Source organism: Enoplosus armatus, chromosome 23 (genome assembly GCF_043641665.1).
Source record: "Enoplosus armatus isolate fEnoArm2 chromosome 23, fEnoArm2.hap1, whole genome shotgun sequence".
Lineage (NCBI taxonomy): Eukaryota > Metazoa > Chordata > Actinopteri > Centrarchiformes > Enoplosidae > Enoplosus > Enoplosus armatus.
Window position 1 is genome coordinate 2,538,850 of NC_092202.1, and position 23,374 is coordinate 2,562,223.

At 41.7% G+C, this 23,374-nt stretch overlaps 3 protein-coding genes across 4 annotated transcripts; all 3 read right to left on the bottom strand.

The window, feature by feature from the left end:
- Nucleotides 1–2,070: 2,070 nt before the first annotated feature.
- On the bottom strand, nt 2,071–17,164 carry LOC139306228 (butyrophilin-like protein 2). The gene is made up of 8 exons (XM_070930178.1): nt 17,099–17,164; nt 15,312–15,659; nt 12,489–12,702; nt 11,678–11,742; nt 5,646–5,728; nt 3,849–3,948; nt 2,434–2,811; nt 2,071–2,180 (listed from the first exon to the last, which is right to left on the bottom strand). The coding sequence occupies exons 1-8, from the start codon at nt 17,136–17,138 to the stop codon at nt 2,071–2,073; spliced, it is 1,338 nt and encodes a 445-aa protein (XP_070786279.1). The 5' UTR covers nt 17,139–17,164.
- LOC139305887 (Fc receptor-like protein 5) lies at nt 6,163–8,775 on the bottom strand. The gene is made up of 5 exons (XM_070929838.1): nt 8,732–8,775; nt 8,017–8,280; nt 7,651–7,908; nt 7,032–7,154; nt 6,163–6,330 (listed from the first exon to the last, which is right to left on the bottom strand). Exons 1-5 carry the CDS (start codon nt 8,760–8,762, stop codon nt 6,293–6,295), a joined length of 714 nt encoding a protein of 237 aa, XP_070785939.1. The 5' UTR covers nt 8,763–8,775; the 3' UTR covers nt 6,163–6,292.
- Nucleotides 17,165–18,596: 1,432 nt separating the features above from the next.
- Nucleotides 18,597–22,786, bottom strand: ankrd46b (ankyrin repeat domain 46b). 2 transcript variants are annotated; one of them, XM_070929867.1, is made up of 6 exons: nt 22,699–22,769; nt 21,988–22,077; nt 21,735–21,874; nt 21,294–21,636; nt 19,966–20,124; nt 18,597–19,682 (listed from the first exon to the last, which is right to left on the bottom strand). In XM_070929867.1, the coding sequence occupies exons 4-6, from the start codon at nt 21,602–21,604 to the stop codon at nt 19,466–19,468; spliced, it is 687 nt and encodes a 228-aa protein (XP_070785968.1). In that variant the 5' UTR covers nt 21,605–21,636; nt 21,735–21,874; nt 21,988–22,077; nt 22,699–22,769; the 3' UTR covers nt 18,597–19,465. The 2 variants fall into 2 exon arrangements, with proteins under 2 accessions (XP_070785968.1, XP_070785967.1); XM_070929866.1 differs by lacking the exons at nt 21,735–21,874; nt 21,988–22,077 and having other exon boundaries at nt 22,699–22,786.
- Between the last annotated feature and the right edge of the window lie 588 nt (nt 22,787–23,374).

The following is a 23,374-nucleotide window of genomic DNA, read 5'->3' on the forward strand; positions in this document are numbered from 1 at the left end:
CCTACCTATTCTCTGCATGTTACATGTAAATACATTCACTGTGTATTACTGTATTATTATTACTTCCTGAGATATGATTGAGTATCACCACGATGTCCCTTGTTTTTCTGCAGGGTGCATTAGGTACTTAATAATAACCAGGGAGAAAACACCTGATCAATAAAAGAGAAATAAAAAACTTTCCAGAAAGTCTCAACTTTCACTTTCAAAACCTGTGTTTTTTTTAGTCTGAAATATGTTTTCACAGGCAAAATGACAAAATGACGTGAAGTTCATATCCTGCATATCTGTGTTTTATATTATATATACAAATTGAGAATATGAGGTAGATTATAAGCAAATGTATAACGCTCCGGTTAGAGGATATCAACAGGTAGTGTTAGCTTAACATTGCTAACTACTGTCAGAGGTCACATAAGAGATAAGTAGCTGGTTACTAAGTTAATAACCCTTTCTCGTGGCTGATAGCTGTAGGAGTAAACACCAAACTTTGGCACAGATACATTAATCACAGCACACATGATGTAAACACACTGTAATCATTTGCAAATGTACTTTATTTGGCGACTATTCATTGTATAAAACTAAAAATACAAAGCAAACGTAACATTTAAGAAAGTCTTAAATAATAATAGCAAATAAAGTCCAACAATCTTTGCCTAGCACCTTATGTGTATACACCAAAAGAAAAGTGGTTCACCAAAGAAAAGACCAGCTTTCATTGGAACATTTTTAAATAAACAACAGCAATAGAACAACTGGGTGCCCTGCTCAAAGGCACGCTGGAAGTTGCTATTAAGTGAGGAACACTTTAACTTTACTTTTAACATTTTTTTTAACTCTGACTCAAAAAACTGCAGGTGCACTCCCACATGTGGGTTAAAAACTGAAATACAACTCGCTGTGGTATCAGCAGCATGGTCTGAGCTGCACGTGTTGCAACCTAGATCTCTGCTGAGTAATCATTTAAACTGAAATAACCCCCAAAATGTGCCACTAAATTCTATTTTTTCCCCACTTGGACACTATCCTTCTCTAAGATACTGTGATGTGTCCTGTATCGATGTGTCTGCTTACAGGATTTTGTGGTGGTTGTGTGTTTACTTCCACAGCATAAAAGCCTCTCTCCTGCAGATCCAGAGTGTCCACCTGTGGCCGGAGGGGTTACTGGTCCAGGCGAGATGAGTGGACCAGTCTCATCTTTGTTAACAACATCTACCAATGTGCCCTTGAGCAAGGCACCTAGGCTGTAGGTACCTTTATAAGCTGTAGGGACAATTAAAAGCAAATTATATATATATATAATTATTTACATACATACAGGAGGAAATTATGTTGTGTTTTGTTTCCTTTATTTTCCAGCACTAAACCATTAAGAAAATACATTTGACGTACGTCTTGTTTTTTACGCTTCTGGGTCAAATATCCTGTGACTCCAACAGCCAGGATCATCGGCAAGACCAGCAAGAAAACCACAAGTAGGATCAGCCTGCTCCGACTGGACGAACCAACTGACAGGAACAATCAGACAGAGATGATGAGAGCTACTGTAACTGGAATACAGAAAACACACAACATGAATGTGATTCGGTGTCAGATTTTATCAAATCCAAAGCACTGAAGTTATAATCTTATAAAATAAGATTTCAGTCCAGTTGCTGGTTCTAATCCTACCTCAAAAACAAAAATCAGTGTGTGAGCATCGAGGATATACTCTCAGTTGTAATGTTGGAGTGCCCCAGGGCTCTATTCTAGGTCCGCTGCTCTTTGGCTCATACATCAATGATCTACCCTCAGCATGTACTGGAGCTGATGTCCAAATGTACGCAGATGATACAGTAATATATATACATGAAACAGCTGTGAAGAAGTTGCTCTTAAACTTAGATAATGGAGATCGTTGCATATTCTTGCTTGCATCTTAATGTATAATGTGTATGTTTTTCACAAAAAGAGCATGTGATGTTCCTCAAGAAGCCACAAGTGGTTTTCCAACAACTTTCTGCTTCAAAAAACAAGTTAAGCAAATTGCTGCAAAAACAACGCTGAAAAATGGCATTTTAAGACTTTCTAAACCACTTCCGCACCTTCAACATCCGTCTCTTCCTTGGGATCAGTAGTTTGGAGACATCTGGTTTGCAGTGGCGTCTCTGTTGTCCAGGTTTTAGCAGAGTTTGGCTCTGGAAAAACAGAAGATTTGTTATAACTTGCAACACAATATTTAAAGGAGACAATAACAGTTTCTTATGGAGCAACAGCAACAAAATGACCCTCAAAGTTTTAAACATATTTGAGGCAATGATCTTGCATGTATATTATTTTTGGTACTGTAAAGACATGACAAAATGTTGATATGATAAACTGAGTTTAAGTCAAACTATTAAAATAATCAACTTTAATCTGAACCATAAACATTTTAACAGATTAACTCACCAACGACAAGATAAACAATTGAAGACTGTATGCGACTCTTCAACTTCGGTATTAAACATTTGTATCTCCCTTCGTCTGCAAGCGTCACGTTAATGATCTTGAGCGATATGTTGCCATGTCTCAGGCCATCTGTGGACAGCCTCGTCCTCCTGACGTACGATGACATCTTCATGTCCGGGTCCTCGCGCGCGTCCCGGTAAAGATGTACATATTCGACCCGGCTGAGCCGATCATCGGGGTCAGGCTGAACGTCGGGCTTCGACCACTCCACCGTCAGTCCCACCACGTTGAGCCCAGGCTCCACGTGACACGGTAGGATGACATCATCACCCGGGGCAGCCACGATTGGCCGAAGTGATCCAATCACCTGAGATTGACCTGAGAAATGGAGGACACACTTAAAACCTGCTGAAAAGCGAGTCAAGTCTGGAATCTGCTTCGCTGTACGTGTTGATGATTAAAACATCTCCAGTGGTATTATCTCCACTATTGTTTGACTTCCAAAAAAGTCAAAACTTTCTATAAATTCACACCCAATTTCCGATATTAATAACTTTAACAACAGTGGCTCTAAACAGCAAGCGTTAGCAAAGTCACCAATTTGTGTTAGAGTCACCTTTAGCCAGATTAGGGCTGTAACTAACCACTACAACAGAGAAAAGCAAAAGATATGAAACACAGGAGGAACTGAAAGCAGTTTTTTCTTGATAAATTAACGATTAATCGATTAAAATAGTTGCCAAGTAATTTCTTGTCGACAAATCTTTTCAGCTCTAAGCCAGTTCAAGTTAATAAAGTGATCTCAACTGTAGGAATCTCTCTTTGTACCGAACCCATGACCACAGCCTCTGATTCATTTTGTTCCAGACGACACAGGCTTAAACCAGTTTAACCTTAAACCACAGCTCAGCTTGTGACAGACTTTATATATGTCCTCATATGGCTTCATAAAAAAAGGCTCACCCATCTTCCCACACACTTAAAACCTTTAGCCTGTGACAAGAAGAGAGACTGACGAAAAAAGCACTTTACACTCAGTAACTTTACACAAATACAAATTACCAATTCAGTTCAGTTCAATTCAATTCAAAGGGCCTTTAAGCAAGTGTGAAATAAAAACATTAAGAGAAGAATTGCGATTTTGCTGTTATAGATAGACAGACAAGATAAAAGACAAAGATAAAATAAAGTAATAAGAAATGTAGACTTGCAATTGGAAAAACTACAATGAGAACTATATTGGTTAAATATTAGTATTTAACTAATATAATGACACATTCACTTGTTTACATGCGTCAGCTGAAGAGACTAATCGATCTCCGTGACAGATAATCGTCGCTACTGGTAACAAACACCGTTTACCGTGGCTGAGTGGGAACTTTCTCCCGCTTCTTCTGCAGAATGATCACGTTTACCTGCAGCAGGTGTGTCGGCGGCGAGCAGCACGAGGACGACGAGAGTGAGGCGCCAAGCCACAGGGTCGGTGAGCCCCCCCAGCTCCATGTCAACCCCTGACTACAGACAGACAGACAGACTGAGGACTAACGTGCAGCGCTGCCGTGTGGGAACAAAACAAAGCGTCTTTAGGCTCTGGACTGTGACTCAGGCACCGCCTCCGCTCCAAACGTTAACCGGCCATGTGATAACCGGCCTCTACAAGTAACCCCCCCCCCCCCCCCCCCCCCCCTCAGACTCTCACCTGTCTGTCCTAACGTGTCGCTTCCTTGTGTGACAGTTTCGCCGAGTTTCCCGCGTGTCTGTCACGAGACGTCGCTGCTGACTCGACGCGTTTTCGGGGTTTTGCTGATTAATTGTGGCTCAGCGAGTTTAAAAGGCTCCAAGTTCAATTACAATACAGAATAAAAGAGTAACTCAGAGACAACATCACTGAGCTGTATTCTCCAAACACAAAACTCTGTATTAAATGAATTTGTGGCTTTACTCTCCATCCGTCAACAAACCCAGACTTCCTTACAGAAAATGTTATTAATTTAATAAGTTAAACTCATCAAACTCTTGCTGAACTTCATTTCCGTTCCCCACTATTCTGCCACATCTAAATTCCAACAGAAAAGGCCACTGACACGCCATTTGCAATGTACTACAAGTGATTGCCCTGTAATACACTGTGAATTAAAGTGACTCTGAATGGACTGCAGTAATATTGTCCTGACAAAGGACACGTTGTTGTTTGTAGTCTCTTAGTAGCAAAGGCAGCGACACAGTTAAAGAAATAGTAGTAGTGACAGTCTTGCCAAGAGTCAGATACAAAGACTGAAACTACTCACATGTCTGTTCATGTTCTTCTGGTTTCTGGTGTCACGAGAAGCTTCTTTGTGGATCTGACATATGGACTAAGGACTAAGGACTATGGACACAGGTTTTGGTTGACCTCTGCACGACCTCTTATAATTTATATATAGATGTAATGACAGCAAAGGCAGTTATTAGTTATTTATTATGTGTTACATCAGCCAACATGATACTGGGAGTCATGTCTTTCTCTATGTAATTAATCTTCTGTGAAATCCCCCTTCAGGCCATGAGTAATTGTTTTGACTGGTATAAGAAGAGGCCCCGCCCTCTCACCTATTGTTTTTAACACCTGTGCTTTCCCTGCTATGACAAGTATGCTGAGGTACTTGTACTTTACTTATTTCCATGTTCTGCTACTTCATACTTCTACTCCACCACATTTATTTTAAAGCCTTTCTTACTAGTTACTTTGCAGATTTACAAAATATAATCAACGAATAAATGATGGTGCATTATTATAGATGAAAGTAGTCTGAGTAATTCTTCCACCCCTGAATGAGGGTATACTGGCTGTTATGAATAAGTCACAATGAGGAAGAGGATTGATTTGATTTGACAGAGAGAGCTTGGAGGCTAGATATGCTGCCAGCCGCTAACTTAGCTTAGCATAAAGACTGGAAGCAGGGGGAAACAGCTAGCGTGTGTGTAGCTTCAGTGAGTAGCTTCATACTTGGTACACAGACACGAAAGTGGTACCAAACCTCATCTAACTTTCAGCAAATTTTTTGGCCTGTTTTAACCTTGGCTTGCTTATCTGAAAAAAAAAGCCAAAACCCTGACTCATCCTCCTGTTCGGCTCGTGTTCATCCATGTGAGACTACACCAGTGAATACACAAGTTGTTGTTGTTCTCACCCATATCTTGGGACTGTCCTGGCATCAACAACAAGGACATACTGAGGTAGCATCCTTGTAGAGAGCCAAGTTCTTTCCATTGGGTGGTTTGTTCATTCCCCTCATCAGGAAAGGTTTTTCACCAGCTGGACTTTTTAGAGAAGAAACAGATGTTGTCTGCAGACACTCCCGAGTGTGTCATGTTTCCTCCGACAGACTAAACACAGGCTGCCTTTACATGTGACATGTGAAGACAAGATAAGACACATTCTATTGGGAAAATTGATTTTTGAATCTTTAAATATACCTGTTTATGCAATTTGTAACAGATTCTAGAGAAGGTTTTGTCTTCCAATTCAGATTTGGACATATTATCTTATGGTTTAGATAAAAAGGTGGTGTGAGACAGCCATGTCTCATGGTTGACATTTGACAAGCTGAAATTTGGGTGAATGTTTCTCCACAAACTGAAATATGTGTCAGCTTCAAAATGTTCAGCTTCTCTGTGTTTTTCTGTCAGTGAGGAAAAAGAAAAGAATAAGAAATAGAAAAAGCTTTTTTTTTTCTTTATGTTGTATTTTCAAAAACAGTGGGTAAGAAATTATATTTTATACTAAGATACACATTTTTATAAATAAGATAAATAAAACACAATATTGTCAATAGGAGCTGCTCTTTTTCTTCTTCATCCCAGCAGGAAACAAAACTCTTCACCCTGATGAAGGATGATCAGATGCTTCAGCTCGAGCTGCAGGAGGAAGAGAACAGAGAGCCTATTAGAGGAACCATCATTTGAATTAATAATCATTGTTTCTCCAAGAGTTCAAATCCAGATTAGCAGCCAGCGTCTAAGACTGTTGGTAGTGTAGAGAAGGCTTTGACACAAAGACCATAGTGCAATGAAGAAAAGGGTTATTAAAATGTGAAATTTTGTCATTTGTTTAAATACTCAAAAGATTGTATAGAGTTTGGTTGGCAGCAAGTCAAAAAACTGGACCCTAAAAGACAACATCAAATGTTAAAAATATGTGTAAAGTTTTGGTGTGTTGCTGGTTTATTTATTAGGTGCATCAGGCAGCACCTTTAAGAACTTTTTCACACATCCATCCATCCGTCTTCTAAACCGATTATTCTGTTTTGTGAGAAACGTAAAAGACTTTTTGATTCCTGTAAAACTACTTTAGTGAGAGTTTTCTCATCTGACCTGCCGAGGTGTCCTTGAGCAAGACACTGAATCCCAACCAGTAAGAGATTATTGGGACGTGAATAATAAAAGTCATATTACCTTTACCAACTTCACTTCATACTTTACAAACTTAATGTTTACATACACCAAGAAAAATGATGGCCCTTATCTTTGTAACAATACAATAAATTGATATTTAGGTTAAAAGAAATGGTGGATTTAAGTTATTTTAAGTTGCGGTTAAGGTTCCATTTATTTCCTACCTTTAGCCCAGTTTCTGTGAACATTTATACCCACTATGAGCGTGATGGTGTAGAGGACGGCCAGCAGGATGGTGCACACCACCCTGGGTGTAGACATGAGAGGAGGAGGCTCAGCTCTGACTGCTAGGAAGACAAAAACAAATTGGTTAAACAGGCAATTCAACAAAGACCATCACTAGTTCTGTTTTCATACAAATACTAGACACACAAGTTGAGCTTATAAGATGTGTAGTACCACAGTTTGCCAACTTTGATTCAAGTAGTAAACACCACACACACACTTGAATTCCTTGATGAAATAAACTGCTCATAGCTGTATTTAAATGTTTCATTGTGTTATTACGCCCCCTGGTGCCAAAGCTTTAAATCACACATGGCCCTCTGTGTAAAATCATAACGCACCAAACTTGCTTTAGAGAAATGGAGGCTTGAATCTTGTCACACTACATAAAATTAGCATCTTCAACTCTTTATATATATAAATAATAAACCGAACCAAACTGTAAAAATGAAGGAATGGATGAGGCGTCTGACTTCATGGTTGAAAGCTGCAGTTAAAAAGTATGTTTCAGCTACTTGCTTGATACACATTGTGTGCAGCGAGCAGAGTCATCGTCACCTTTAACAGCCAGCCAGCTCTCTGGTGACTCCCCTTCTGTGGGGTGTTGACACTTGTAGAGACCTTGATCAGACGTGGACTCCATGGAGAAGGTCAAGTTTCCTGCAGGTTCAGTCCCAATGAAAACACCATCTTTGAAGAACTTTGCAGGGAAATCAAAAGTGGCTTTTGTGTTTTCTTCTTTGTAGGAACAGAGAAGTGTTACTTTATCGCCTGCTGTCACAGGAAGCGCAGGGCTATGCAGGATCACAGCACCACCTAAAAAAAAAACATACTAATCTTTACATTGTTCAGGTGAATAACAGATAAATAGTTCTGTGCCAAACCTGCTCAGCATAAAGTCAGCGTCAAATGTTTTGGTGTTACCAGTCACGGTGATGTTGACGCTGTTGCTGCGCCGCCCCTGCTCAGACTCGCACCAGTACGCTCCAGTGTCTGCTGGATAGGCATTCTCAATGATGCAGGAGGACTCCTTCGGTACTCCCCAGCCCGAGTTACACGACTCAGAAGTGCGAGAGGAGGTGTTTCTCTTGAATATCCAGCCGCTGGAGTTTTCCGCCTCCGCACAGGTCAGAGTGATGGAGTCATACCAGAAGAACTGAGATTGTTTGGGGTGGACGCTCAGTGTGGCTGAAAAATATGAGAACAAACATAAAAACCATCAGATTGTATGTCGCACAGATATATAGCTCTTTGTGGCAGATCTGCTGCTGTCGCTGCGTGATTCAAGTTTCAGAAGTATGCAGCATAGCTCTTGATATACTTGCTTTTATCAAATTGTGCACGTAGATAAGCAGCATTGAAGCTTTTGTCCAAAGCAACTTACCCCCCCTGTTAGCTGTAAAAAAGTCTGTGAACCAGACACGGAGGTGATCAGAACACACAATTACATCACAACAACAGAAGATCGGAGGAAACGATGATTTTTAGAAACAATCAAATAGACATTTTCAATACCGCAACCAGAATCTGCCAAAATGTGACTGAGGGACGGATTTGAAAGACAAGAAAGACAAGAAAGACAAGATTTAGAAAAACAGTAGAGGAGGCAAAACTGCTTTTAAAAAGTTAAATTTCTCACAGAGCATTAGGCAGAGTGAGGTGATCTCCATCCTGTCCTGATGTTGTCGGTGTACTCGTTCGACTGTTCAAGCTGACAGTCAAGCCCACATCCTGACTTCAAAGGAAATCAAACAAAACCAAATAACAGAAGTGAAGATCAGTTAACGCTGTGTTGCACGGAACAAAATCCCTTAAATGCCATTGCTGCGTCATCTGAAACGGAGGTTTAAACTGCACCTGTGGTTTGTAAAGGTCACTGTACCTGAGACTTTAAATGTCCTCACTATATATTGTTCAAGAGGCATCTCTAGATTCTTTTCAAATCAGTTTCCTTAATTACCATTTCCCGAGTGGACACGCAGTGATATTATGCAACTTTTCTCTGAATCATGTAGCAGCATTGTACAGTTTAGCTAAACCTGGGCTCATTTAGACTCAGCAATCAGGTCCAACTAAGCATGCAGCTGCAGCCCCATGATTTACAATGGCTTTGTTTTGGAAATTTTGAGATTTTGTGACTCATTGCTCAACATCTTTATAAAATGGACCCAGGCTGTGAAGTCTCAATGGGACCATGTGTTACAGTTTGCTGACGAACCTCTACTGTATGTATCCAAAGAAGTCTTTCTAAAAGACTTCTCATCCCCACATACATCAGTACGTAGAAGCAAACATGATGCAAAGGAAATACAGCGAATTCTCTCCAAACCCACACAAATTCACACCCGTCACCAGCATCATGTTGGGTCCTCGAGTAGACAGGACCTTTTATTTACTTTAATTTATGACATGATCATGATTGCGGTAAATGTTGAAATGTTTTTTGATGTATCATATTAATATCTCTTATTGACTTCTGGAAATCTGTTCACTCCCGACCTCTGGTGGCTCAAACTGGTACAAATGCCAACTATAATAAAGTGTCAAGCTCATATTATTGTGTAATTACATTACTTGCAGTGCATATTTCATACAAATGGTTATTAAAAGTGAGTACAGCAGACACTGAGACTAGAACAACCAAATAAATCAACATAATGGCAAAAGAAATGTGTAAAGGATTTATGAAATAAAGGTTATGCACTTAGCAGACAGAACATGTATAGAAACGCACAATAAACAAAAATATATGTAATAAAATGTATATTAGGTTTATATACAAGGTAATAACATGATATGAATCTACAAATAGAAACTGCAAAAGCAGTTTTTATGGTTCAAAGACCAGAAATCTGAATCCATGTAATTGTGTAGAGACACTTCTACACAGTCTGGAAGGTTTTTCACAGGAAATATGCTGTGGTTCACAGGATGTGTAGCATTTTTCAAATCTGCAGAACTTGTTCTTAGCATGAGCAGCAGAGTCGAGGTTCGTACCGAGTAAAATTCAAGCACTTTTAAAAAGGTACCTAAACCTTGGTTATAAGCTGGTTATATTAACTTCGACTTTATGTTTTGATCTTATTATTTATAATAAATAAATATGGGATTGTTTCATTTCAAATATTGAAAATATTTTGGGTTTACATGAGTGACTGTGTGGCTGAAACACCAGATTATGTTGAAAATCAAATCAAGGATATTCAAATTCGAACATATTTCTAACCTTCAAACCATAACAAACATTAAAATTAAGCATGTTCCAAACTTTCAAGACATTCATGTTGTTGTTTTTCATGTTGTTAACAAATTAATTCTGAAATAGTACGTGAGTTTAGAAGAAGAATTTTCCAACATGCAGAAAACCACGTTTAACTGATATTATAAGATGGTTTTAAAAAAAGTCAGTTCATCCAAAGTTTCCCATTGCTATAGATAGCCATACTGTTTTTTGCCTGAGATATCTGCTCCCAACTCCTGACCATTACACAAGTTACAATGGCTCATGGGTACCAATCATTTTGTAAACATATGTAATGCCAACGATTTGTATGAAAAACAAAACCAGGGCTGGGAGTCGTTTGACCTGATGACATTTCTGCTCTGTTCTCATGACAACAACGTCTCCGAATCTTCAGGCAAATCTGCCAGAACACTGAAGGGGTTAGACGGGTCTAAGGTGTATCTACGTTTGGGACTGGCACTGTTTTGACGATGCCCAGACAAGCTCATCGAACGGACACGACTGTCCTCTGGAGTAAAACCGGGCGACACAGCACAGGGGATCAGGGGGCCAGGTGCTGGAACTTGTAGTGAGATGGCAGGTTTAGGTTTTGGATATTTGTTCCGGGATAAGTTAGGTTTTGGGCGGTCACTGTTGGTTGAGGCCGCTGGTTTTGGATTGTTGTCGTAGGGAGACAGGTGTTGGGGTAGGTTCATGGGTTTTGAGACGTCTGGTGAGGATTTGGCAGGACTATTGTCAAACGTAGGCTGGCACACAACAGGACTCTGCTTAGATCTGAGGTCTTTCAGTTCTTCAGTCTGTTGGCGGATGATCTCTTCTTTATCATGAACTGTCTTTGTCAGTTCATCTATTGCTCTCAGATGCTCAGTGATGTCAGTTCTGTTGTCGTCAACCAGGTGTACTTTGGTCGGTTGGCCCCCCCAACACGAACAATCCCGGACTGTGTGAACACACAAAAGAAATGTTCTGTTAGCACTTGCTTCATCCCTGATATTTCAGTTTTGTTACCATAAATTCTCAATTTTGGGATGTTACTGACTTACCAGTGTTGCAGCCTTTCTTCCACCAGAAGACGACAATGAGTGCAAACAGAATTGCACATAATGTAACACAGATGCAGGTGGCTACAGTGCAGGATCTCGTGCTGCCAGCTGAAATGATAATAAAGATTATGCACATTATACGTACATTATACAATATGTCAGAAATATTATTTAAAAAAAACGAGAAGACAGTTTATAGCAAAACTGTATGTGGTTGACAGAATGGCAGGGGGGGTTAAAGCATGAATGTGAAGTTAGTTAATCCAGTTGATGCAGGGTTGTTTAAGCTCCAGCGAACCTGGTATGTAAATAACTGTGACCCTCGTCTGATTCATCTCAGGCTGGTGGACTCTGCAGGTGACCCTGTGATGAACAGACACGAGTTGAAAGTTTTGTTGGTTGTAAATGGAAAACATAGCCTTTCTGCTAGTGAACCACAAGGACGTCATGAGCTTTTTTTTCATCAGTGTGACACACGAGTCTGTAGACCTTTCACTCTGGCCTACATGAACTAATATGTTTTACGTTCCTACCGTAGCTCATAAACCACGCAGAGTCAAGGGATGGCAACACCAGTCGGCCTGTCTGTTGGTCCACCACTTAAATGGATTGAATTGAATTCATGTCTCCCTTAGGATGAATTCTAATAACTTGGTGAACCCTTAACTTTTCATCTAGAGCCACCATCAGGTCAAAATTTGAATTTGCTCAATACTTAAAATGACAAAATTATTGACATTCTCATCAACTTCAGCTGTACTTTGTGTCTAGTGCATGTTAGCATGCTAACTGAGATAGTGAACTTGGTAAATATTATACCTGCTTAGCACCAGAATGCTAACATTGTTACTAAGTGTGTTTCCAACCACCTGTTTTTATGTGCATATTGGAAATGTGCATAAAAATGTTGGTTATTATTTGCACTACATTTGGATGGAAACTTGGCTACTGTGAGCATGTTAGCATGAGCAGAGTATACAAACAATAGGTTGGAATAACAAACAGATGGGACTGAAAACATAACCTCCTTGGGTGATGTAAATAAAGCAAATGACAACTTAGATTTAAAGATGGAACCCAATATACATCTCTTGAGTATTAAACTGAACCTGAACCTGGCAGCAGCCTGCACGGTCACTCTCCTTTTGACGTTGAAACATCCCCTGGAGTCTGGATCACTCCTCGGGTTTTCAGCACTGATGTTTCCCTGTTCACTAAGAAATGTTATCTCAGGCTCCGGGAACCAGCACTTGGCTTCACACTGCAGAGTCACTCCAGCGTCCGCAAATTCAACAATGGAGAGTACTGGCTCAGACACCTCACCTGCAAAAACAAGAATTATACAAGGCAACCAGCTGTGACTCCAGGAAGTTACTGCCAAGAAATACTCTGGCACATAATTCCCCCTTAAATACGGCAAATTGTCATTTTTACACTTTTTTTGTACAAACCAGATATGATTTGTTATTTACTGAGTTTTAGAGGTGCTGGTTGGCACATTTCGCAACCTTTGCACCGACCCTGGCAAGTTGTTTCCCGCTGCAGTCTTTACGCTAAGCTACGCTAATCTGCTCCTGGCTGATGGATATCACAGTGATGTCGATATTCTCATCTAACTCTCAGCACGAAATCTCAAACTATTTCTTTAATGATGAACCACTGAGAATGTACCTACCACACCTGGCCACGATAGTGACAATGAAATACGTAGGTGGATCCTTCTCCATAACAAAAACAAGCAACTTTTAGGAGAGTATAATGCAACTGCATATCTTTTAGGCAGTGTGGACCGGGCCAACGAACTTAATCTGTTTTTCAACAGATTTGACTCTGTGGGCCCTGCTCAACCCCCCCATGACTCTTCTGCTGTCTGCCTCCAACCTTCACCTATTCCACTCCCCCCTCCCCCTCCTGCTCCTCACAGCCCCCCACCCCCCTGTGAGAGCTTTCCTCACACCTCGTCCCCCAGTCCCCAGGCTGACGGCACTCTTCAACCTGACGACACCACCCCTCCCCCACCGGTCACCTCTACAGTGTGCTTCACTGCCGACCATGTTAGAAGACAGCTGAGGAGACTCCACTCCAGCAAGGCTGCAGGCCCCGATGGTGTCAGCCCCAGGGTGCTTAAAGCCTGTGCCCCCCAGCTATGTGGAGTACTTCACCACGTCTTCAACATGAGCCTGAGTCTTCAGAGGGTCCCCGTGCTGTGGAAGACATCCTGCCTCGTTCCTGTTCCAAAGACGCCGCGACCCAGTGGCTCCAAGGACTACAGACCCGTGGCACTGACCTCCCACATCATGAAGACCCTGGAGAGACTCGTCCTAGAGCAGCTCCGGCCCTTGGTCAAGACACACTTGGACCCCCTTCAGTTCGCCTATCAGCCCCGACTTGGAGTGGAGGATGCCATCATCTACCTGCTCAACCGCGTCTACGCCCACCTGGACAAGCCGGCGAGCACTGTGAGAGTCATGTTCTTTGACTTCTCCAGTGCGTTCAACACCATCCGTCCGGCTCTACTGGGTGAGAAGCTGACGGAGATGCAGGTGGATGCCCCCCTTGTGTCCTGGATTGTCAACTACCTGACTGGCAGACCACAGTATGTGCGCTTACAACACTGTGTGTCAGACAGAGTGGTCAGCAACACCGGGGCCCCGCAGGGGACTGTCCTCTCTCCCTTCCTCTTCACCGTCTACACCACGGACTTCAGCTACTGCACTGAGACCTGCCATCTTCAGAAGTTTTCTGACGACTCAGCAATAGTTGGATGTATCAGTAAGGGTGATGAAGAGGAGTACAGGGCTGCTGTGGACAACTTTGTCACATGGTGCGAGCAGAACCATCTACAGCTCAACGTGACAAAGACAAAGGAACTGACTGTGGATCTGAGGAGGACCAAGGCGCCGATGACCCCTGTTTCCATCCAGGGGGCCAGTGTGGACATTGTAGAGGATTACAAGTATCTGGGAGTTCACATAGACAATAAACTGGACTGGGTAAAGAACACTAATGCCCTCTACAGGAAGGGCCAGAGCCGTCTCTACTTTCTGAGGCGGCTGAGGTCCTTCAACATCTGCCGGACTATGCTGAGGATGTTTTATGAGTCTGTGGTGGCCAGTGCTATCCTCTATGCTGTTGCATGCTGGGGCAGCAGGCTGAGGGTGGCGGACTCCAACAGACTAAACAAACTGATCCGCAAGGCCAGTGACGTTGTGGGGGTGCAGCTGGACTCTCTGACGGTGGTGTCAGAGAGGAGGATGCTGTCTAAGCTGCGGGGCATCTTGAACAATGTTTCACATCCTCTCCATGACGTACTGGTCGGACACAAGAGCACCTTCAGTGGGAGACTCATTGCTCCCAAATGCACAACTGAGCGACACAGGAAATCATTCCTGCCTGTGGCCATCAGACTGTTTAACTCCTCTCTCTGAATGTCAGACACTCAGGAAGAGACTGGAATCCGTATCTGTATCTACCTCACCTGTTCATACACCACCTCACTATTTATGCAAAATGTTTAAGTGCAATACATATATAGTCACACACTTTAGTGCAACACATACATACATATACATTGTTATTGTATATATTTTTACCTCATTTCACTTAAATACTGTAAATGTGTATATTTTGTATTTTCATTTCATTTTTCATTTCACCTCATTTCACTTAAATACTGTAAATGTGTATATTTTGTATTTTCATTTCATTTTTCATTTCACCTCATTTCACTTAAATACTGTAAATGTGTATATTTTGTATTTTGTATTTCTTATTTTTATATTTTGTACAAACTTTTAGTTCTAAATTATGCTACTTTCTACTCTTGAATGGGAGCACCGGTACTGTACAATTTCCCCCCGGGGATCAATAAAGTATTTCTGATTCTGATTCTGATTCTGATTTTACTAGAACTACATTTTGATTGGACATACCAACAACGAGCTCCCATGTAACGACCTCCTGGGGCGGCTTCTGCAGCGTCTTGCATATGTATTTTCCTGCGTCAGACAGCCGCACGTTGGAAATCCTCAGCGAGACGTTCCCGTTTTTCAATTCGTTCATGAAGAGGTTTGTCCTGTACTGGAAGACCAGATCCTTCATCTCGTAGGTCTCACAGCCATGGCGGTACAGGAAGGCGATCTCTGGATGCTGGCCTTCCTTGGACCACTCTACTTCTGGGATGTCACCGCTGACGTTGATGTGGCAGGGCAGAATGACCGTTCCACCGGCAGAGGCCAGGATCTTCATTGGTACACTTTCGTCAGAGGCTCCTCCTGGAACTAAAAAAAAAAAAAAAAAAAACACAAAACATGGTGGTGCTGGTGAAATTCATGTTTTCCTTCTTGTCAACAAATCTCACAAAAAAAAGACCAAAACCAACAATGAATGTATCCTACTGATTATATGCTATGTCTTCTTCCTCTGAGCCATAGAGCTCCATTGTTGTCCAACAACTATTAAAAACACATCAGTGAGCTGCACTGTTGCACTGGGCGACATGTTCCTTCATTACCACGAACACACACTGAAGTTTCCTCTGATAAACACGCCGTCCTGCTGCCGTGCATTCTCCAAAGGACACCTAATTTGGATTCATTCAGACGTTCAGAGGATGAATCCTAATGTAGAAGTTGACATTTGTCATTTTGAGTGAAATGTCTCATCAGCGATGATAGATTGCCATGAAATTTGTTCCAGACATTCATGTTTCACACAGGATGAACTGTAATCACTTTGGTGATCAGCACCTGAGCTGTACTTTGTCTTTAGTGCTAATTAGCAAATATTAGCATGTTTCAACACTAACAGGGTGAACCTTGTAAACATTGTTAGCATGCTCACAGAGCCTCACAGAGCTGTGAATATTGACTTAATTTAAAGCATTAAAACACACATCTTGCATCACTGTGCTATGTAACTTATTTTAAGTTGTGCATTGTTTTCACTCTCTGCTGTAATTCTCTGGTGTAATTTATGTTAATATATTTTTACCAGCCGCAAACGAAAGGTTAAGGTCTCAGCTATAAATAAATATATTTTAATGTTGTCTAAAATTAGGTGATTTGTGACTAAAATCATCACAATGTCAAAATGCTATCACAATTTGAAATCACTAGCTAGCTAGGCTAGCTCACCACCAGTTACTAGCTTTAGCTGTGTGTGTGTGTGTGTGTGTGTGTGTGTGTCCATATGTAGTTATATGAATATATATATATGAAACACTATTAACACACTATTAAACACTATTAATGCTGTGTGTGTGTGTGTGTGTGTGTGTGTGTGTGTGTGACAGTTAAAGTTAGCAACTGGTAGCAATTGTGCTCAAGCTAGCAAATATTTGATTAGCCTTAATCAACAAATGAAGTGTGATTCAACTTCTGGTGGGGAAGTATAATAATAATAATAATAATAATAATAATAATAAAAACACCATGAAAACTGTGAGACTTACATCAGGATTACAAGAGTGTGGAGAGTAATGGAGTCATTTTCTTAAAAGACGGTGACATTTGTTTAATTTTAGTTTCTGACACCTTCAAAAAGGACGTGTGAACCAACCCGTCTGTCCTCCTTCTGCACTTCGTGTTAACGAGACAAACACGACTTCGTTTCAGGTTATTCAGCCACTAAACACAGAAGAATCATCGGTTTGAACCGCTTTTATAACTAATACATTCATTTCTAATCCAACGCAAAGCGGAGGATTCTTAATACTGACCTGCGCAGCAAGACAACAGGGCGGCGACCAGGAGAAACATGGCGAAAACAAAAAGAAAAGCTAAAACACTGATCAGTTACCGGTTAAAGTGAAGAAAATGAACAAATGGAGCGTCTGAAACTGAGAAAACAGCTGAGAGGGGCCTGTCCCTAACCCTCTCACCGGTTCATTCAAAACTGACGCGACTCGTTGGATTCGCTAACGAATCGTTCTTTTTTGAACGACTCTTAAAGAGGACCGAGTTGACTCGATTCGCAAGCGGGAGATGATCAAAAATCCTGCTTCTGTTTGGTGCATAAAAGCCAGGTGAACTCCTGACTCCGAGTTCACTCGTTCGTTCGGCAAAACACCCCTCGAGCAAAAGAGGGAGTGAGAGCCGCGACTCACCGAACGACTCTCTTCTGCGAGCTACGGAAATGTCAGACTGGCAAACTGACACATGCCCCTGATATGCACGACTGCATATCACGTGACAGGCGCAGGGCTGGCTGCTGTCATTGCCCATCATAAGCTTTTCTATGTGAATACATATTTTCTTGTTCCTTTGCTCTCACATTGTTATCTTCTTCTCAAACACATTTTAGAAAGAACAAAAGTAAAAGATAAGATAGATTTTTAAATCAACATAATTAAGAAACGTTAGTCTGTTAGAAATTAGTCAAACATAGCCTCTTGGAAACCGTTGCCCGGTGTTCAGGACGGCAGACAAAGACACACAATAGACGTCACGATCCAGAGGTGTGTAGACCTGTTCCTGTGGCTGACCCCGCCCCTCAGAGGGCAGACGATCCGGAGAGGACTGACAGTGACGGGGCTCCCTCTACTCGTCTTTCTCCTTGTCGAGAGTCTGTGTCACCTGACTGGAAGTCGAAGGGAGAGATTTCTGCTGTGAGGATGAGAGTCAACAAGAGAAATCCGGATCAGACCACCAAAAAACCCTGAAGAGGGGAGGATGGGAACTTGGACCATTGTTGGCACAACAGCTCCCCGCATATCAAATGTCACATCTGGACCCGGTGCCGGAAGACCTTCGACAGATGTGGAGATGGGACTTGTGAATGGGAGGGGCCCTCCAGACTGTAATATTCCTGATGAAGTGCGGGGACAGTAGGTTGTTTTTATACAATGAATATAATGAAATAAAGATATTTCAAAAGAAGTAGGCTTTTGTAATTGTATGAGTGTGGGGGGCTGGAGTCTAAGGTTGTCAATCCGAGTCCTGGGTGATGCAGAACAAACAAACAAACAAACAAAAATGCCCAACCCCAATAATTCACCTTCTACTGCACATGGCCGCCCTGAAGAAACAGACCCCCGCGACACGTTTCAAGGATTTAGACGAGGTCCAATGGTGGATTTTGGGGTGTAAACGTGGCACAGAGTCAGATATACCTTTAAATCTGAGAAACAAGTACTGTGATTAAACTCGGTGTACTGACGCACTGAGCAGCAGAGGAATCGGACAGTAAGGACTGTAGATCAGAAACATACGTACACATGATTTTATTCATTTTGCACATTAAATTGACTTCAAATGTGTTATTGTACACAGAAAATCAACGGTGGAAAACCTACAACAAATAAAATCTACATTAAGATAAAATGAATATACAACAAAACAATTAATGAGGATCAATCTGCGGCCATAATCTTACGGTTTAACAGCGTTGTGCCTGTATGTGATGTTTACAACAACAAAGCCGCGTGCTTCTGGCGGGAATGTCTCAATGAGCTGCTGTGAAACACAAAGCTCTCACACAGTCAAGGTGCTTTTTCCAATCTGAATGTAAGCAGACGATGATTCAGTCATCACGGCGAAAAACTGTTTCCAGTCGGAATAAGAGACGGATTAAAACGCAGGATTTTAACAAAAACACACAGGGAAATGAATACAGGAGATAAATAACACGAGAGAGAAAGTAAGAAAGTAAAAGATACAAAACGTTGGCAATAACACACAGCTTGTAACAGAACATACCGTGTGAATGAAATGTAAAAGTAAGAGCGTCATATTCGTTACTCAAAAGCAGCTTCAACTGTGATCTCGTTTTAAAGGGGAGGGGGGGTATGTTAGTCAGTGAGTCCTCCATGTTTATCACCTCGTACACCTCAAGCTTGCAAGTATTTTTTTTAATTGTTCTTTTGGATCACTGCTTTTTAGAAATAATTTTTTTTTTTTTTACTAATAATACAATATAATGTTTCCCTGTTCAGGCAACCAAGAAAAAGACCTGGGCTGCAAACAAAAATCTGGTTTTCTGTTCTGGATTAAAACACAGCCGAAAGCAGAACTTCACTTGTTTATTTTACTACCCCATGCTTCTTCTTCTTCTTCTTCTTCTTCTTCTTCTTCTTCACCGCCCTCCCTCAGTGCACCAGCTCCAGCTGGCTGGTGGAGAAAGGCAGGACTCCGCTGACGTAGTAGGCGATGCCCAGGGACAGGAGGGCGATGACCACCAGCAGCAGCAGGACCCTCCAGAAGCCCAGATCCTCCACAAACTCCTGCCAGGTGGTCCTGAAGCTGGACAGGACGCCCTCACTGCTCTGCAGGTTGGGGTTGAGTAAGGAGTGGCTCTCCATCGCACTGAGACAGACAGACAGACAGATGAGATATTCACAGCAAACTGCCAGGTTTTTGAATGGGGTTCGGCGGGACGTTCAGGGTGACAGCAAGTTAGCCCTCAGAGCTAATGCGTGCTAACGACTACATCGTATTAAGCTGCTTCTGAGCAAACGGCAGGAGAGAACGTTATCTTGGACCCCGTAACCACACAGAAGTGGCTTTTTGTTTGCATTAGTCCGCTTTACATGCCTCCACCCTTACTCCTCTGTCGAGCCCGTTTGCCCCTCCACCCACACACGTCTACCTCTCGCTGTCGGCCATCTGCATCGTCTCCAGTTTGGAGTGGGGTCCTCTGTTGAAGCCTTTCACCTCCTGCTCCTCCAGTCCCTCCAGCAGACGGATGGCGTCCTTGTTGACGCCGCGTCTCTTCGCCAGCACCAGAGGGGTCGACCCGTTGTGGTTACTGTTAACAGACACAGCGCCGTTATCACCCAATACTACTCCAGCACACCCACACATGCAGTAGAAAGAGGCCAGTACGGCTTTGTTGACATTTGTAATCATCGTGATTTCAGGTTGAACGAGGTTGAGATTTCCCACAATCAACAATCAGGTCACCTTACACACTCACTGTATATTTATCAAGAACAAACACACACACACGTCGTCAGGCAGCACTAAGTGTGTGAAGCTGTTTGACACAATGGTGAGCAAAACAACCATCACTTCAGTTCAGTGTCACACTTCAGCCTCACCCTGCTTCCACTTATCAGCCTCTTAATGTCTCTTATTTTGCAGAATAAAGGGCTATTTCTTTGATGTGAATAGTTGCAGTCAAGAGATATAATGGATCATATATATCACGTTCTCTGGTTCCAGCCTCTCAAATGTGACTGTGAAGTGAATATCTTTGGGTTTTTGGACAGCTGGTCGAACACAACAAGACACTATCTGAAGTGCTACAAAGGGCAGCCAGCAAAGACTGCATCCACTCACAACAAGCGCCTCTGATTGAAAGCCTGCTTCACACCTCAATTCTCAACATTTACTCTCTGTTGTGAAGACAATGTCAAGAGATTGAAGTGTGAAAGTTAGGCTCAAATGAGAGGATGTTAATGATGTTAAACTCTCACAAGGCTTAAGGATGTATCACACTGAAATAACATTTCACTTTAACATATTAATCACAAACTTTGCTCAAAAAACAAAAAATATAAAGTTTACATGTGAGTGAATTAATATCAGCCCTCACAAACTTCACATCGCTTTGCTCGGGAAATCTTTTAGCTTAATTAAGGTGGTTGCTTTCTGTTATCTCATGTTTTTCTTTCATCCAGAGCTCAGTTTAGTTTAGTAGAACAGGTCCATCCCACAGGCTGCGCTTTTGCTAACAATCACACCACGACTTAGCAAAGAGCTACAGGTCAGCTCAGGTCAGATTTTCGTGAATCACTGATTTTGTGGACTACTTTTCATAACAAATTTACAAAGTGATTTACTGGGAAAATGCAAACGCAACAGAACAAAAACTGACAATGAGCTCAGCAAAACACAGGAGATTAAATATGTATATATAAATAGATAAGTGCAGGAGTGGAAAGGTAAAACCAGACCACCTGTTACATTTCTCACCAGATATCGATCTTCAGCCCGTTGGAAACCAGGAACTGTATAGTGTCCACATGACCACACAGATGCAGCGCTGTGTTTCCTTGATAATCCGTCGCCAACAGATCGGCCCCGAACTTGTGCAGGAGGCGGCATATGTCCACATTCCCTCGGGCGGCGGCTAGGTGCAGGCCGGTGCGTCCCCGGTTGTCTCGGATGTTGGGGTCGCATCCCGTCTCGAGGAGCCTCTTGGCGAAAGGCAGGTCTCCATCAATGCAGGCCTGCAGCAGAGGCACGTTGGTCTGCGACGAATCGTTGATGAAGACATAGGACATGTCCGAGTGGGTATCAGAAAATTCCAGCGTACCTGCATTCAGGATCAAAGAGGAACAACAGGAGGATTATTAGCAGACCTGCAGAAATTATTAAGTTAAACCATTCGAAATGATATGAAAATATCTTAACACTAGTCAGACGGCTGATGTGAGGGTGTTTTTAAATGTGTGTTGGGAAGAAGTCAAGCCGAGTCAAGGTGATGGATGACTCCCACATTTTGGGGATGAGAGTCAGTGTCGGTGTTGCCAGCTTCAGGTTTTGGTTAGGTCCTGTTTATTTGGGAGACAATTTGAGGTGTGCACTTTAGATTATCATAACACTGTCATCACTATGTCATGAAAATGGACATTATATATATATAAAGAAGAGGAAATATTCAAACCTTGCCCTCCAGAGGAAGGTCAGAGGTCAGGATTAAGACATGTTGGCCTCTATCTCACACAGAAGAAGTCAGGTCCTGGTCTGGTGTAGCCTTTCATTCAGGTCTTACCATTAAAGACTCGTATGTGCATGTTGTTGACATTATTTAGCGTGTAAATGAAAATAAAAACACTGTATATGACAGTTCACATGGACTGTTTTTATATATTAATGAACAGTAATTCCAGTCATCTGAACATATGTGACATTATATTCACAGTAAATATTACCTGTAAACGTCCAACAACCTAACATGTCTTTTACTTCCAATCAAAGTCATAAAATCATCCCAAGAAATCACTTTTAAACAATGTTCAGTGCAGCTAACGTTAAGTGTCTGTGTAATAGCTAGCTAGCTAACTGCAGCTGCAACGGCTAACTGTATTAACTAGCTTGTAGCGATGAAGATGGCAGCAACATCAACTCACAACTACACATGAATCCTCATGACAACTCTTTGCATGCAGCGACTTCACAGACTGTCCCAGAATAAAAACGCTGGCAGGTGATAATGACGACGGCTAAGAAGCTAGCGGAGCTAATGTTAGCTTGCAAGCTAACGTCTTACGCGTAGCTGAAACAGATTAATTTGTGATTTAACAATCGTAGAAACGTGCACATGAAATAAAGCCGTACTTCGGACGCGTTGCTGGCTGTCAGTCATATTACTCACCTGTTGATATGTCCCAAATTACAAGAAAAAATACACTTCGCTTCCCTTCGAGCTAACGTTACTAGCAGTGTTGTTGTTGTGGCCAGACTTCTTCTGCTTCTTATGGCCAACATTATGGTCTTTGTCGCCATCTACTGTCCTGGAGGCGTCTTAACTGTTAGTGATGCTACCTCTCCACATCATTTTAAGCCCTTTTGATTTAAGAAATCTAGCATTAGTTAGTTTAAACCCTCAAAATATCATCATACGTATATAAATGTATAATAAAGCATTTTAACTGCTTCTTCTGTGTGTTCTGTACATACATAGTGGAGGGAAAGTACTAATACCACACTATAAAAACACACAAGCAAAAGTCTTGCATTGAAAATGCTATTTAAGTATGTGAGCATAATCAGGAATATGTACTGAATGTATTACAAGTTAAAGAAGTACTCAATACTGGAAATAGTGAGGAATGCCGTCACAGGTTCTTACAGCCCAAAGTGACACCTTCACCATGCTTTCTTTGATTGAACCCCCCCCCCCCCCATATAATATTACAATATTTGATCAATTTCAGATTTAATATTATGTTATATCATTTGCATAAATATTTTAATAAAAAAATCTTCTTTTTCAAGAAGACCAGCTCATGTTTTATCAACTGCAGCGCCTTAAATGTCTATTATCTTTA